Source organism: Rattus norvegicus, chromosome 14, assembly GCF_021556685.1.
Source record: "Rattus norvegicus strain SHRSP/BbbUtx chromosome 14, alternate assembly SHRSP_T2T, whole genome shotgun sequence".
NCBI lineage: Eukaryota > Metazoa > Chordata > Mammalia > Rodentia > Muridae > Rattus > Rattus norvegicus.
In genome coordinates, this window is record NC_141547.1 from 66,077,839 (window position 1) to 66,093,754 (window position 15,916).

General features: G+C 38.7%; 1 protein-coding gene across 3 annotated transcripts in view; it reads left to right on the top strand.

Moving 5' to 3' along the window:
• Kcnip4 (potassium voltage-gated channel interacting protein 4) overlaps positions 1-15,916 on the top strand; it is a 1,160,852-nt gene that overhangs the window by 229,697 nt on the left and 915,239 nt on the right. Inside the window, exon 1 of one of the 3 annotated variants that reach the window (XM_087582369.1) lies at positions 14,485-14,901. Coding sequence (XP_087438495.1) covers positions 14,814-14,901 — 88 coding nt within the window. The 5' untranslated portion in view covers positions 14,485-14,813. 3 annotated transcript variants of the gene reach the window in all.

The window sequence follows — 15,916 nt, forward strand, 5'->3', positions numbered from 1 at the left end:
ACAGGATTGGCACAGATAACATTAAGAGCCATAGGTCAGACTGTCCTTAGCTGCATTCTCTTTATCTCATAGTGAATGTGCTGAGTGGGTAAGGAAGTTGAAAGGCGTGAAAGAGCTGTCTCTCAGAGCCTATTTATCAACATGTCAAAGGCTACAGGATTCTATTCCCAGCTCCCAGTTCCTTCTTATCTGTGACTGAAATCCTTCTTCCCGTCCATCTCCATGTGTCTCCTTCCTTCATTCAATTATTTCTAAATTCCTTCCTTTCTCCCTTCCCCAAATGTCTTCTTCCTTCATCCAGTCCTTTCTGTTGTTCTCTCCTTCGTCTAATTTCACTGTCTCATACTTTTTTACCTTTCTGCGTCATCTTCCCCCAGTCCCTCCTCTCTCTGTCCTTTCCCTTCTATATTTTGCATTTCTGATAAGGATTTTCCAATAAAGCTACCCTTACACAAAGAACAAGGGAGACTGGCAAGAAGACAAATACCTGGAAAGACTGTAAATTAGCCAGTATGCCCAGGACAGGAGAGATGGAAAGTTTCCAGTCTACCACCAGGAACATAGAAATATAGTCATTATTGAATATAACCCACTACTCTTGGGAGAAAGTTTAGAATTTTCACACTATTATCAAAGGGAACTATTACCTCAAAACTAACAAAATATGACATTAGGTTATATTTTTAGATTATAAATTAACTTCATATCTCATTTTTTCTTAGGGGAAAGAAGCTGATGACTGAGAGACTACTTATGGCCAATGCATCTAGAAACTTCAAAATTAAGTAAAATTCCTAGACTCTTTAGTCACAGTGCTCATTTTCATTCAGGGGTACAATTTTTAAGAATGAGTTAAGCATGTGAAATATATTAATTTTGTCAATGCCCCTATGGAATCTAAAAGCTGATGTAAGCTGGGAAACTCGGGTGAGATGCCCCATAATTGTCCCATGGGCAAGCATGCGTGCCATTTTCTTGATTTAAGATTGATGCGGGGAGGCTCAGCCCATGTAGATGGCACATGTCAAAGGCTACAAGATTGTATTCTGAGCTCCCCGTTCCTTCTTATCAGTTACTGAAATCCTTCTTCCCTTCCAGACGGTCTTGGGTGGTATATAGGTTGAGCAAGACACAAGGAGCCAGGTAGTAAGTAGCACTCCTCCATGGCTTCTGGTTCAATCTGTGCCTCGAGTCCATGCTGTTTTCCCTTGATGGTGGACTGTTATGTGGAAGTATAAATCAAAAAACTTTTTCTTCCCACAAATTGCATATGGTTATAATGTTTTAGCACAGTGATAAAGAGAAAACTAAGAAACAGGACAAAAATATGCATTCCTATGTTACCTATTCCCCTAAATAAGCATGAGTCAACCGAAATGATATTGTTTTGATTTTCAATAAAATTTCAGTAGCATTCAAGAAGATTCTACCATGTGCTGACTATCTTTGGTATTTAATTGATAAAGAAAGGCCTTGCCCATTAGTGGACTAGTAATAAAATAAGTTGCAGTGGAACTTTGACCAAGCATCTGTAAAATAGATGCCTTCTAATTTCTTACACTTAGGCTTTCCTCATTTAACTCTCAACAAGAATCTGGGTTATGTGTGTTGGGTAGATACTATCAGTTGCCTTTACTCACAAGAAAATGAAAGCTTAGACACCATGTCTAACTCAAACAAAGCCATGAGCAGCAGGTAGAAGAGAGCCACAGGATGCTCAGATGGTCTCCGTCTGTAGACTTTGTTCTGTGTCCGACACAGAGAGTAAACACTCAGTAATTTAATCTTCTCCTGGATTATTAGGAGAGAGGAAGAGAGGGAAAGAAGGAGAGAGGAGGAGAGGGGCAGAAGGGAAGAGAGGAAGAGAGAGAGGAGGGAGAGGAGGGAGACAGGGAGACAGAGAAGAAAGAAAATTACATTACTTAATGGCACTGGGGCCATACATTCAGAAATCTACATGAAGAACTCACTTTCAGATTCCCTATAGGCAGAACTCTATTGTGGCAGCTGGAACAAGCATCAGTGCAGATGAATTCTGCTTCAATAGCAAAATAAAGAGAGAGACTTTAGACTGCCTCAGTACAAAGACAATGGGAGAGAGAGCTTGCCTGCAGAGAAGCTCACATGACAGAACTTGAAGCAATATAGAATCCTTTTGTCCTCAGTTTTAGGCAAATCTTTAAAGTTCACAAATGACCAGAAGGTAAGTATCTCTTTACCAAAGCAGATTGTATAAGATATTGAAATTGTGGATCGCAGCCTGGTGAGAGTAGCCTAGTACATTTGCACAGAAAAATACTATATGGGACACCAATAGATATTGGATAACTTAATCCAATTCATCAGAAAGCCGACTTAGTTTGCTCAACTATACATTCCTAAATTCCTTAGGAATTGTTTCTAGGACACATATATCTGTTGTGGTTTTGATGGAGTCCACAGCAGGAAAAGGATAATTGGATGGTATAACCCAATCAGAATGTAATATGAGTTTGTGGGGTCTGGCTTTATAGGAGACAGAGATGTAAGCTATGATATCCAACAGTTCTTCAAAGCATGAGTCTAAAGATCAGGAAAGAAAAAAAACCTGACGGGTGCATTTAAGATGTGATACTTAATTCTGAATTTAATATGAGTAAATTGTTTGATCTGTCTAAGCTGTATTCATCTTATCTTTTCTGTGGAATAAAAAAGTCTTTTGCACAGCTTGTGTGTGTGTGTGTGTGTGTGTGTGTGTGTAGATCAGTTTAAAAAATTCAGGACATTTGTTTGATGCTGTATCCTGTCAACAGAGATAAAGCAGGTGCCTTTAGCCTTTAGTATTTTCTTGTCCTGGAGCTTCTTTGGGAGTTATGTCACAACCCCATTTGTTTTTCCTCTTTGACTCAATGCTACACTTCATCTCAAACATTTTAAAAGTAGAAACCCTTCAGTTGCGAGATTCTATGGGGTACCTTCTCATCTCCAGCCTGTAGGAGAAGAAGGCAATCCCAAGTGCTGATTGCTGGCTTCACCCCACCATGGCTGCGAGGGATACATGAGAGTAGGTCAGCTGCAGATAGACCCGAATATGGATTTCCAAATGCACTCTAAAAGGACTTTAGTACATGCTCTGCAGTGTGAAGTTAACAGTGCCTCTACCATGCCAGAGAGCGTGCAGTTTGCAGATTGCATTAGGACATTTCCCTTTACAGCACACACTTAAAGAGTGAGCAGCTGCCTTAGGAGGCTTTCCTTTACAGCACACACTTAGTGTCAATGCTGTCACACGTTTGCCCACTGACTGACTTTCCTGAGGAAGGTCAGAGCCCCACATCGCTTTGTGATTCACCACCATGGCAGGCTCCTGAATATTTAATCCAGCCACTCTGATGAGAAGGAGCCATGGCAGCAAGTTCCAGGGGAGCCTGTGTAGTAAGATTGTCTCAGACTGATTTCAGAACTGCCTCCTTAGAGCACACTCAAGGACATCCAAAGGTCAGACAGGGTGGGCAGACATTCTTTTCTGCACTTGGTTAAGGCTGCATTCGAGAGAGAGGGACCTGAGATCCAGACAATTGCAGGCCTTTCTTTTGTCTATAATGTAATATTTGTCTTTGTGTAATTCCAACAAGAAAGTGTATAACTTGGAAGAATCGTCAGTGTTGTTTCATCCTGGCATAGCATTTTGCCTCCCAAATTATGTGTTCTCCTGTACAGTATAATTCGAAAGTTGTGTGTGCTGGCATCATTGCTGGCTGGCATTATATGGTGGAGGTAATTATTAGGTGCTGGATGGACTGGAATATGGACTTCTCTACTGTTTTTGCTTTTATATTTTTTTCAAAAAAAAGTTCTGGAAATTGGTCTGATGTATTAGTGAAGTTATAAAAGCTTCAATGAAAAATGACACAAAAGAGAATTCTTTCTAAAGGAGCTATAACACGGTGAAGAGGCTGTCACTGAGTAAATATATGTATTTGCTTACTTAATGCCATTGTGTCTAATATTTTTAGACGTTTTTGTAGAGTACTTTCTTTTTATGTGTGTGAGTTTGGCATCTATGGCTTGTGTATGCAGATATACATGCTTGAGACAGGTAAGGTGGTCATGTATCCTGCCCTATCCTGGTCCAACTTATTCCTTTGAGATAGGGTCTCTCACTGAACCTGGAGTTAGGCTGGAAGCCAGTAAGCCTGAGAGATCCCCCTGTCTCTGAACCACACATCACTGGATTGTGTGGCTTTCTATACAGGAAATGAGATCCAAACATAGTCATAAAGCTTACTTACTTCTCCAGTCTGAAAAAAAAATCCCTTAGCACTGAAGAATCAAAAGAACTTCTACCTTAGTTCCATTCTTCTTACCTCTCTGAACAGTTAAAATAGTTCTTTGATTTCACAGTTGCTATTTTGACCACTTTCTACTTTTTTTTTATTTTAATTGGTTTTGCAATCTTCCCTTTCCCTTGAAAAGAGACTGACATCTGTTTGTTTGTTTGTTTTGGTTTGTTTGTTTTGTTATAAATAGTTCCAGGGAGTTCTATGTAAGTGAAGAAAATAGTGTGTTGCTATTTATAACTGAGATCATGTGACCACAGTCTTGCAGGGTACCTTGGTTCTCTTGAGGGACTCTATTGACATTCACTCTCAAAGCCGCCTTCTACAAGACTAACATGGGTTTGACCTTTAGCATTGACCTTTCTTTTGAAATTCTCCAGGCTGTACCTTCATATCCCGAGAAGCCTAACTCCCACTCTCTGTCTGGTAAATAGAAGCTTAATAAATCTTGTAAATCAAGTTACCATTTATGCATGTCAAATGGGGTTTAAGGAGAGGGCAACCAATATATTGTTTTTCTAAGTATGCTTCTATTCTTTACCTAGTCATATTATACTCAGAGGTGCACTTTCTCTGAGCTTGCTACCTCACAAGAGAATGAAGCAGACACCTCCATGCCCCTTCCTTAAAAAGGAAACAAAGATATCCTTGGGAGTTTGTTTTACTTATAATTTTCATTAGGCTGTAACATACTAACAATAATGAAAACTAATCTTCAAAACAAATTAATGGAGTGAGGGATTGTTGAATCTTAAGCCTAATTTTTGTTTCGAAATCACTAGGCATTCTAATCAAAAGGGAAAGGCAGAGTCCCCAAGTCCTGGAGGATCTTCCATTTCAATAGAGTAGGCAGCATTACAGGATGGCCAAGGATGGTCACTTTTTTTGGAGCCAAATGAACATCTAATTGTTCAAAAGCTGCCTATTGATCACCTTTGATGTTAACTGCAAATGAGGCTTCCTTGACTCCTTGAGGTGTGTTTTGAAGTAGAAGCCTGGTGATTCATTCCCAGGGCTACACTTCAGACTCTCAGTCCTGCAGGTGACTTTAGGAGGAATATCTGGGGGTTAAAGGGACTTTTATTGAGTCTTGGTTTTGTGATCTTCAGTTTACAATGTAGCTTTTCATGGACTTTTCATTCCCTGTGGGCGGCTGCTATATGTCACTTTGATAATCACAATTGTATATTTTATATGAAGTCAGGACATAAAGAATTTAATAATCTTTCCTATCTTTATCAAAAATTTTCAAGTACATATACCTAAGAATCAGGGGAACTTGGGCAATTTTAGTATTTCTAAGATATCTGAAAAAGGTAAAAAAAAAAACTTTACAAAATTAAGGAACATTGTTTTAAGACTTCCAGTAATCTCAGTGGTCAAACTTGAGAACAGATAGCTTCTTAATCATATAGTAAAATAAATCTGGGTTAATGTAAACAGTTTGATGCATAATTCAAGTGATAAACTAGAGTCCCAAATTCCTTCTTCCGTATTGCCCAGCAAAGAAGAAAAACAAACTTTCTCATGGAGAAAATAATTGGTATGTATTTAAACAGGAAATGTTTTAAACTTGTTTTGTGAGATACCGTTCTTAAGGAGTCAGACCCTCTTTCTTAACATGTAGATGTGAACTCATGGAAAAGAACTCGGCTTTTATTCTTCTCCCCTTCTTCTGAAATTTCTCAGACTGATAATGAGATTCTTTTTTTTAATTGGATATTTTATTTATTTACATTTCAAATGTTATCCCCTTTTCTGGTTTTCCCTCTGGAACCCTGCTATCCCATCCTCACTCCCCTGCTTCTATGAGGGTGCACTCCTACCCACCCACCAACTCCCACCTCCCAACCCTGGCATTCCCCTACATTGGGACAACAAGCCTCCACAGGATCAAGAGCCTCCCCTCTCACTGATGCCAGACAAGGCCATTCTCTGCTATATATGCAGCTGAAGTCATGGGTCCCTCCATGTGTACTCTTTGGTTGGTGGTTTAATCCCTGGGAGCTCTGGGGGGGTCTAGTTGGATGATACTGTTGTTCTTCCTATGGGGTTGCAAACCCCTTCAGCTCTTTCAGTCCTTTCTCTAACTCCTCCACTAAGGGTCCTCTGCTCAGTCCAATAATTGGCTGTGAGCATCCGCCTCTCTATTTGTCAGGCTTGTCTTCAGGTCCACAATGTCACCCATCTTTGGCCTGGGTGTTTCGCTGTAGCATTTACGTTTGTTGTAAGTATAATGAATGGAGCTTGCATTCCTTCTCTTCTCTTCTCTTCTCTTCTCTTCTCTTCTCTTCTCTTCTCTTCTCTTCTCTTCTCTTCTCTCTCTCTCTCTCTCTCTCTCTCTCTCTCTCTCTCTCTCCCTCCCTCCCTTCCCCTCCCTCCCTCCCTCCCTCTCTTTCTTTTTAAACTTGGGTCTCTATGGCTGCAAAACATGTCTTGTCCTAGCTCCTATAGCAGTAACATGAAGTCATTAGACTTGACTGGGAGCCCACAGAGTCCCATGAGGGACACGTTCATAGTTTCGGTTGTCTGCCTTTCCAATGCGTGTACAATCCCGTAGTGCTTTGCCTTCCCTGGGAACACTTGACTGGCTTGCCCCTCCTGAACACAGTATAAAAATGTAAATAAGAAATACCCAAGTTAATAAAGAGGGGAAAAAAGAAGCTGAAGAGGCATTGGACAGGGGGCTTATGTCCAGGAAACCGGGAAAGGGAATAACATTTGAAATTGAAATGTAAATAAAAAATACCCAATTAAAAAAAAGAAAGAAAAAAATATACTTCAACCTTATTTTGTAGAAAGTGTTTAATTCTTCACCCTTGTTTTAGTTACAGTTTCCATTGCTACAAGGACATCATTACCAAGGCAACTTTTACAGAGGCACACATTTAATCTGGGCTGGTTTACAAGTTCAGAGGTTCAGTCTATTTTCATCAAGGCTGGAAATTTGGCAGCATCCAAGCAAGCAAGGAGCTGGAAAAGCTGAGAATTTGAAATCATGGTCCAAAAGCAACCAAGAAAACACTGGTTGGCGTCCACTCATACAGTGACTCACTTCCTCCAACAAGGCCACACCTCCTAATAGTGTCACTTCCCATGGGCCAATGATATTCAAACTACCACAGTCCCTTTAGTTTTAGGCATTTTGTGGGGTGGGCTGGAATTTACTAGTTTGTTTTGTTGTGTCTTTGGAATCTGAATTTTACCAGGTACTTCTGTGAATTTATTTATATGTGAATATTTGTCTATGTATTTTCATTTTTAATACTAAGGTGAGACAGAAGCCTCACCTCTTCCAAAAATATAGTGATCTTTGGATGACATTAAATTATGGCAGAAGTGTTCACATGTGCTTTAGGTCCTACCCAGAATACCTTTTAGAAAAAATCGACCTAGGCACACCAAAGAGGCCCTCCTGCTGGAAGGTGTGATTTTGACTTGCTTTGTGCTCACAGAGCTGTCACTGAAGTGGATATGAGCAGTCACAGTATGTTGGCTTGCTCTTTATTCACTGAAGTAGGTGACTAGTGATGTTTCCGGAATAATAATGGACCTGGCACAGGGACATTCTTCTCTAATGGACAGCAGCTCGTTTGGTATTTTATCAAGACCCACTTTCAGAGCCCGTGACTTTGCCGCAAGGCTCTGTTCTGTTTCTCCTTGCAGCTCCATGGTGTGCTATTTCCACACGGCACATGTTTAATTTTGTGACTTGTGACAATTTGAAAAGCATAACAATATCTGCTCCCACTGAGATACACAGAATGCTCCAAGATGAATTGAGAGGAACTGATTTGCAAGGAACACTACACCGTGACAAGAATCTTCTTGGAATCTCCTGGGCTCTTCCTTTCTTGAAGAGAAGCCAACAGACCTTGTTTTCCATTTTAAAGAGTAATGGGGAGGGAGCAAAGAAATGCATTTATGATTTGTTTATTCTTGGATGTTGCCTTGTCCGACAGATCAAATAAGGAAAAAAATCCTCTAAATGCTATTAAAAATATATCTTGAATTTTCAATACCCAGACTTTAAAAATCTCTCACCCCCAAATTTATTAAGGTCAGGAGTTACAACATAGAAGCTTCATTTTTTTTATCATTCTTATCACATCATGAGCTGGTGAGTGTGATTTGCCTCCAAATTAAATTTAGTTGTAACTCTAATATGAGGAATGTTAGTAGTCTCTATACCACATGCCCAGAGTGCGGAGGGGAAAATCCTTAACTTCATGACCTATTGTGCAGTTCCCTCACATTTCTGTGCTAGTTACAGAGGCTTTGGTGAAATGACTCTGAAACATTAAGGGCACCAGCTTATCACTGATATTTAATTTTTATATTATTGTATCTAGTGGTTTTCTTTAATCCAAGTCGGCTGATAATTTCTTTGTGTTCTAACTCTTGCTTTCATTTTCTAATTTTCCAATATTTAAAATTTATCTATTTTTCTGTGTGTGTTTTCCTGAGAATCTGATTAAGCAATATTATTTTCCTTACAGATTCTCTAGTCCTGTCTCATATAGGCAATATGTTGTTGCCATGTCTAGAGGAAGTCCTGGTTATACTGCAGATCTCTGCTGAGAAGTGAAAAGTCAGCTCCAACAGATGGTCTATTCTGAGAGTTTCTGCACAGAATTATGTGTAGGTTATTGACTGACTGCCCAGAGAATATAAAATTATATATGCCCATAAAGATACTACTGCATGTAGATATTAGATAGCCACCCCATCAAAATGTCATAACTGAAATTAGCTTCCACATCAGAAATTTCATCTAAACTACAGTACAGGATTAGATGCTGACATCTGTGTGAAGGACTGCATAAATGAAGCTATACTGAGAGTGAGAGAATTCGTTTTCTTCATAGAAGAGCAACCAGGTGGTCAGTCCTGAAAACATTACACAAGCTGAGCAGGCTGTCCTTAGGAGTACATATGTACGTACCTATATGCATATAAAAACCAGTTAATGAAAAAGAGAGACCATGAATCTGAAAGAGAGCAAGAAGGGATATTTGGGAGGTCTTGGATGGAAGAAAGTATATATGTACTATAGTTTCAAAAGTAAAAGAGTTAATAAAACATTTAGATTTTCCTAGAAAATGCTAAAGAATACAGTTGCCAGGCTGTGAGAATCCATTCAGAATTCTAAGACACAATCAATTTGTTTTCTGGAGTAGTTGTATTATCTTACATCCTATGTATGATATGTAATTGTATGAGCCACCAAATTTATTTGCATCCATCCAACAATTGTTCTTGTTTCAATTTTTATCCTAGATATTTTAATAGAAATATTATATTTCTTCTACAATTTTACTTTGCAGTTCAATCTTAATAATACAGAATATATTTTCATGTGTTTATCACCTATATTTCCTTTTTGATGAAAAATCTTTGTATAGTTTCTGCTCATATTTGAATTGGACTTTGTACATTTTTGTTACTTGGTTTTGAAGTTCTCAGTATATTGTAGATTCTAATTTTTGTCAGGGAAATATATAGTAAATATTTAATTTTTCTCTGTAGCTTGTCTTTTATCTTCTTATGAAAGTCTTTGATAGTCGAAGTGTTAAATTTGATGTTATCCAGTTTTCAGTTTCTCCTTTCAGAAGCTCCATACTTTTAGTCAAGATTCAGCTTCTTTGCCTAGTTACTAAAGAGTTTCTGCAGATTTTTGATTAAAACCCTGTTTTATTTTATTGCTTTCAAAATCAGAATTTTATCTGTTATCCCACGCTGTCCTGGAACTCACTATTTTGTTCTGGCTGATCTTGAATACAGGATTTTTTTCATTTTCTCTTCCAGAGTACACCATGATGCCTGTTTTCCTGAAACACCCATAGCTTTCCAGTTTACAATTGAAGTTTATGACTAACTGTGAACTCTACTTTTTATAAAGACATAGGAACTTCATCTAGGTCCATTTTTCATACAGATGTGGCCCGCTCTGGTGTAACTTACCCCTACCCTAATGGATGATTTTCATTCCATTGAAACTTTTTCAAAAATCTGTTGTTCCTAATCAAATGGCTGTAATGGTTTTTCTATTGTATTGGTATACATCTCTCTGTAAGTCCCATGAGAGGAGATATGTATGTTTTTTTTTAAAGAAACACTCCATACAATCAAACATGTCCAATTTTATTTTACAGCAATTTATATTATACTAATATACTTTCAGTAATATTCTTTGATGTGTGTGTGTGTGTGTGTGTGTGTGTGTGTGTGTGTGTGTGTGTGTGTGTGTTTCCTTACTTCTAGGTGCATATGGGAAAAGTAACGCCACGTGTGATTGTGTGAGGCGGTGTTTAGAAGGCAATTAGATTTAGAAGGGGACAGTTCAGTCAATAGTTCTAGTTCTCTTAGAAGACAGAAATGTGGGCATTAAAGATATAATCCTATTACTGAAAACTAGTGTCCCTGTTGAAACAAGTCAAGCTAGAAACTAGAGCTTGCTGTCTTTCCCACAAGTGGATCCAATGGTACATCTTCACTTCACAAATCAAGAAGAGAGAGGCTTCACCAAGATTTGCAGATGTGGGTGCTGATCCCTCACATCTAATATTAAAAGCAAACTGAATAATATTTAGGCTCTTCTATATTTGACATCTGAAGGTTTTATAATAATAATGCTACTTTCATAAATATTTAAAAATGAACAAATTAATTAAAAAAATACTGTTCACTTTCAAGTAAATTGGAGGTATTCTAATTTCAAACAGGTTCAAAATAAAACCTTTGGTTTTCTCAACTTCAAAAGTGCCCTGAGTTCTTAAACTTAATGCTTCTTTTTATTTTTAAAGATTTGATTGATACATGAGTTCATATATTTTCAGAATATGATATGTTTATAAGTAACATTAGATCATCTAGTTAATATTCATTTATATGTGATTCTACTTATTTATTTTTTCTACTTACTTATTTTATGAGTATTTTAAATAAACTTTTAGCAGCTTTGAAATATAAGGGTCAATCTCTTTGGTTAGCATGCTACATAATACAACAGTAACACATTTCTCAGGTTAACTGCAACTTTGTGCTTTGATCACAGTTTCTTTTGGTGCTACCCCCAACCCTCAGCCTCTTGTATTCACTATTTCACCTTTTGTGTGTTCAAGTCAGATACACTTAGATATGATGCAAAGACACAAAGCAATGGTCTTCCTTTTCCTCATTCATTAGTAATAATATCCTCCATTTTCATCCATATTGTCACAGGTGACAAAATTTCCTTTTGTTTTGAGGTTGAATTTTTTTTTTGTAATTTTATATGTGTGATATTTTACCTTTCCAATGCTTGATGAATAAGCTGGGCTAACGTGCCTATGTGGGTAGCAATCTATTTGGGATTTGAAATTTCAGTTTTTTTTAATGTAGCCCTGGATATGATTCTGACAAAGATACAGTACTGAAACACTGTAGGTACTTGTGTACAACAGCAAAATTTGGCCTTCATATTATGATTGAAAATAGATTAAAGACTAAAATTAAGACCCAGAACTAAAATATTTTTAAAAGAAATGAATAAGAAAAATAGTAGGAGTTTGGTCTAAGTACAATTTCCTATACAGGAATTCAAACCTGGAGATAACAAAAGCAAAAAAAATATAGTAAACTGAAAATGTTTGGTAAAGCAAGAGAAACAGTTAAGGGACCAGAGAGGAAGTCCACTGATTGAGGGAAATATATACAGAGACTCTACACCCCAATGCAAGTAATTTGTACCGCACAAGAACAAGAAGGCAGTTCAATTAAAAATGAGAAACTGTCTTGAATAATCATTTCTTTAAAAGAGTGCACATGATCCAACCGACTTGTGAGAAGCTGTCCTGTGTCACTAGTCACCAGGAAAATGCAATTTGGAATCACATGCTCTATATTGCACAATTGATGGAATGGCTATCAGCAAGTTGAGAGACAATAAATATTGGTGAGGATGTGGAGGAGAGGGAACACTATCAGACACTTTAGAAGAAAACGTGTGGAGTTTTCTAAAAACCTGAAAGGCAAACGACCATGTGCATTTTAATTTATTTGATAGCATTTCAACAGCTCATTGAGTTTGCCCACTAATTATTTAAATCCCAATTAAGTCACCTTTAATTCTCTTCCTTTTATGCCCCCTGTGAATGTACCAAACCCCATAGATTCTGTTTCTTGTATCTCCAGAGACAAACCACCTTTAATCTCACCACAGGTCATATATGCCTCCATCATGCCTCCCTTGGACCACACCTCCCTCCTCTCAGGTATTCCTTCTCCTCTAGCTCCATTGGAGGTCATCTTTACCCAGCAGACAGATGACACAGCTTTCCTGTTCAGGGACTGGCTTGAAGCACTGTTGCTATGGTCTTACACTTGAACACCTCCCAGGAGTCTCTCCTCAGCTAGCATCCTTGAGCAAACATATGGGTCTTGCCTTCTTTTAAGGATGCTGGCCATATGCACACCTTAGCATCCATTCATCAAGCTGTTCTTTCTCAGAAACCCTCAATAGTTCATGGTGATTCCCTCCTCTATTTTATACACTAGCTTCCCCCTTTTTACTTATGTCTTTCCTATACTGCTACGCTAATGGAACGGTTGCCAACATGCAATATATTCTTGTTGATGATTTGTTGCTATCCTCCCATAACTTCCTGGTTCTGCTGAAGTATAGGTACCATAGGATCAAGTCATTAGTGTGCCTGCCCCCTGTATGGAACTCTGTCTGTTCAGCTGCTCAGTATAAACCCATTAGATAAATGCATAAATGTGCTGTGGCTAATATCATCCATGTGGCATCATTTTTCACCCTCCAACTAAAGAATACCAACACATGTGACTACTACTTCATAGGTAAACCATCATTATTTAATTGTATATATCATATATATTATATAGCAGCATATTTATCTTTCCTGTGCCAAACATTATCAGAGATGCCATGTGTGGAAGAAACATGTGTTAAAATATAGTTTTATTTTAAACATGTTCAACAGAATTAAAAAACAAATCCTCCAACGTATGCTTCTTCATTAACCCAGTTCAGTGGGTACATCATTAAGACTATGGATGTTGGAGGGAAAGTTGTGGAGTGCATGAGTTTTCACTTACATGATTTTAAGCCTGAGATTTCAAACATTTTTTGGTTGTACAAGAACATCACTTCATGCATAGCATTATTGAAAACTACTACTTCCAAAGAGAACTGCTACATGTTTCAAAAATGGGGGTAGAGAGGCTTTTAAAATAAGGAGTTTGAATTTCCTTTATGTACTAAATATCGCATAACAAAAATTTATATTTATACAGAGCCAGTAAAAACAAATAAAAGCCCAGGAGTATTAATTAGGAATGTAAGGCAACACAAAGCCCCAAAGAATTCTGAAGTAAGGACACTTTCAGAGATGCAAGCATCTGGTTTTCAGGCATTTGTAACAAACTGCCTGTGTAGCGCCGCTCTCAGTACTAAAGTGCCTTGTGCAAATCGCAAGCCCTGGGGATTGCTCCCCTAACTTAAATCAGTCTGTAGGAAATAAGTTGTATTTGCCTTTTAAGAAGAAGAAGAAACTGAGGCAGTTCCTGCTCTTAGCACAATGCAGCAAGATAGCTTTGGGGCTCTTTTGCCTGGGGGCAAAGTATACAGCTCCACGACTGTGACTTCCAAGTTACCGTGTGTTACTGTGTTTGAAAGCAGATAATAGCTTCTGGTTCCGAGATACCTGAGTCCAGACAGTGCTAAAATAGTAGCCAGTTTGGGGTATCAGCTTGCTTTCTACTTCGGAGCCCGCGGGTTGGAATATATCATTCTGTGGCACAGCACTACTGCTTTAGTCTAGTAAATCCTCAACTCTGACGAGAGAGTCAGCCTCTGTCTCGGCTCTCTGAATATGACCATCTCTGTGTATAGGAACAGTTTGAGTTTTGGCTACAGGCAGTCTCTTTCCAATCTCTCTTTTATTATTTAGACACATTTTGGACACTCTTCCCCCTCCCCCTGAGATTCCTCCCCAGCAGGCCTGATTGTTTAGCAGGATCTTTTATTGGTTTGCAAAGGGCTTTAGCCCCAGTGACCTGTCATCTCTCTGCTCACCTGCTTACATGCTGATTCATTGATGAGCTGGCATCGCAAGCCCCGCCTCCCTCGGCATGGTCCGTGAGGTTGCAATTGCTTCAGGAGAGAGGATGCCGAGATGCACCATAGCTAGGTTACTACAAGTGTGAGACAGCATCTTATCTGTTGCCACAGAAGAACTTGGTGACCGTCCTGAGAGGCAGCGCTTTCTCAGTGCCCTGTTACTCTTGCGTCTGCACTGGCTGCTGTACCTTCTGACTTCTGACTCAGGGACTCACAGCTAATTCCCCAGGAGTTGTAAGGCAGCCCGATATATAAACTGAGACAGAAGTTTCCCCCCAGAAGCTGCCTTTTTTTTCTTTTTCTTTTTTTTCCCTTTTCTATTGGCAAAGACTTCTGACTCTCCTCAGAGGAATACCTTGTTGCTTAAGATGAGTGGCTGTAGGAAACGGTGTAAACGTGAAATATTGAAATTTGCCCAGTACCTTCTCAGGCTATTAACAGGTTCTCTTCATACAGGTAACGATTTTTTTTTTAAATCAAGGCTGGCAGAGCATGGTAACGGAGTTGAATCAGAGTAGAAAACGCTCACTATTTCTTTGTTGTGATTTTTTTTCTAATGCCGTTAATAAAATGCAGTTTCGTTTGCTGACATTCCTTCTCCTAAAGACCCGTGCTGGGCAGCTCTGATATGGGGGGTAGAAGAACTGGATTGTCTGAATGTATCTTTTATGTCCTCCAGGCAGCGCCACTGTTAGCCGTGCCTCCGTCTAAGGAACTGTGTCTGTGATTGAAAAGAAAGAAGGGGCGGGGGGAGGCACAATTGTGTGAAGGGGATTCCCCTTCCTTCTGCTTGCTGCAGTTTCTGGGCAAAGCATAAAAGCTGCCCACCCTGCAAGCAGTTAAAGATCCTCTCCAACTCTTTGATCTTTATAATCCTTAGGCTGTTTGCAGTATTTGATCTTGGTGCATGGCAGTGAAGGAGTTAAGGACATTTCTTTGAGAATTCTGAGTTCCTTGGAAAATGGAACAAAATGTGCAAATAGATGGAGTAACGTGTGTGGATATTTGTTTCATTGTGGTGAATCTCAATGTTTAAACATTGACATAATTGAAATAGAAACTCTATTTTCAGTCTATGTGCTGGTTAGCAAGAAAAGAATTTTTTAAGATGTTCCAAAATGACAAGACTCTACCCATAGCTTTGTTACCCATGAAATTCTCGAGTGTTGCCATTAACTTAGAGCCAAGCAGGACCAAAATTAGCCTCTACTGATGACAGATGTTGTTAACGGACCATCAAACTTCTGAGAAAACAGAGCTGTGCTAATATTCTACTACACCTGAGTTCTAGCTGCAGGGAACTATTGGGAGTGTAGTGTTTTTCAAGTCTGAGTAATAAGGAACAAGAAACAGATAAACATAGACAGTGTAATACAAGGATTAGAGATGAATTTGAGACTTATTTTATCCAAGGAGCATGTGGTATGTTTTTTAGCACACCTTGATATGTGATGACATTGGCAGTATGAGA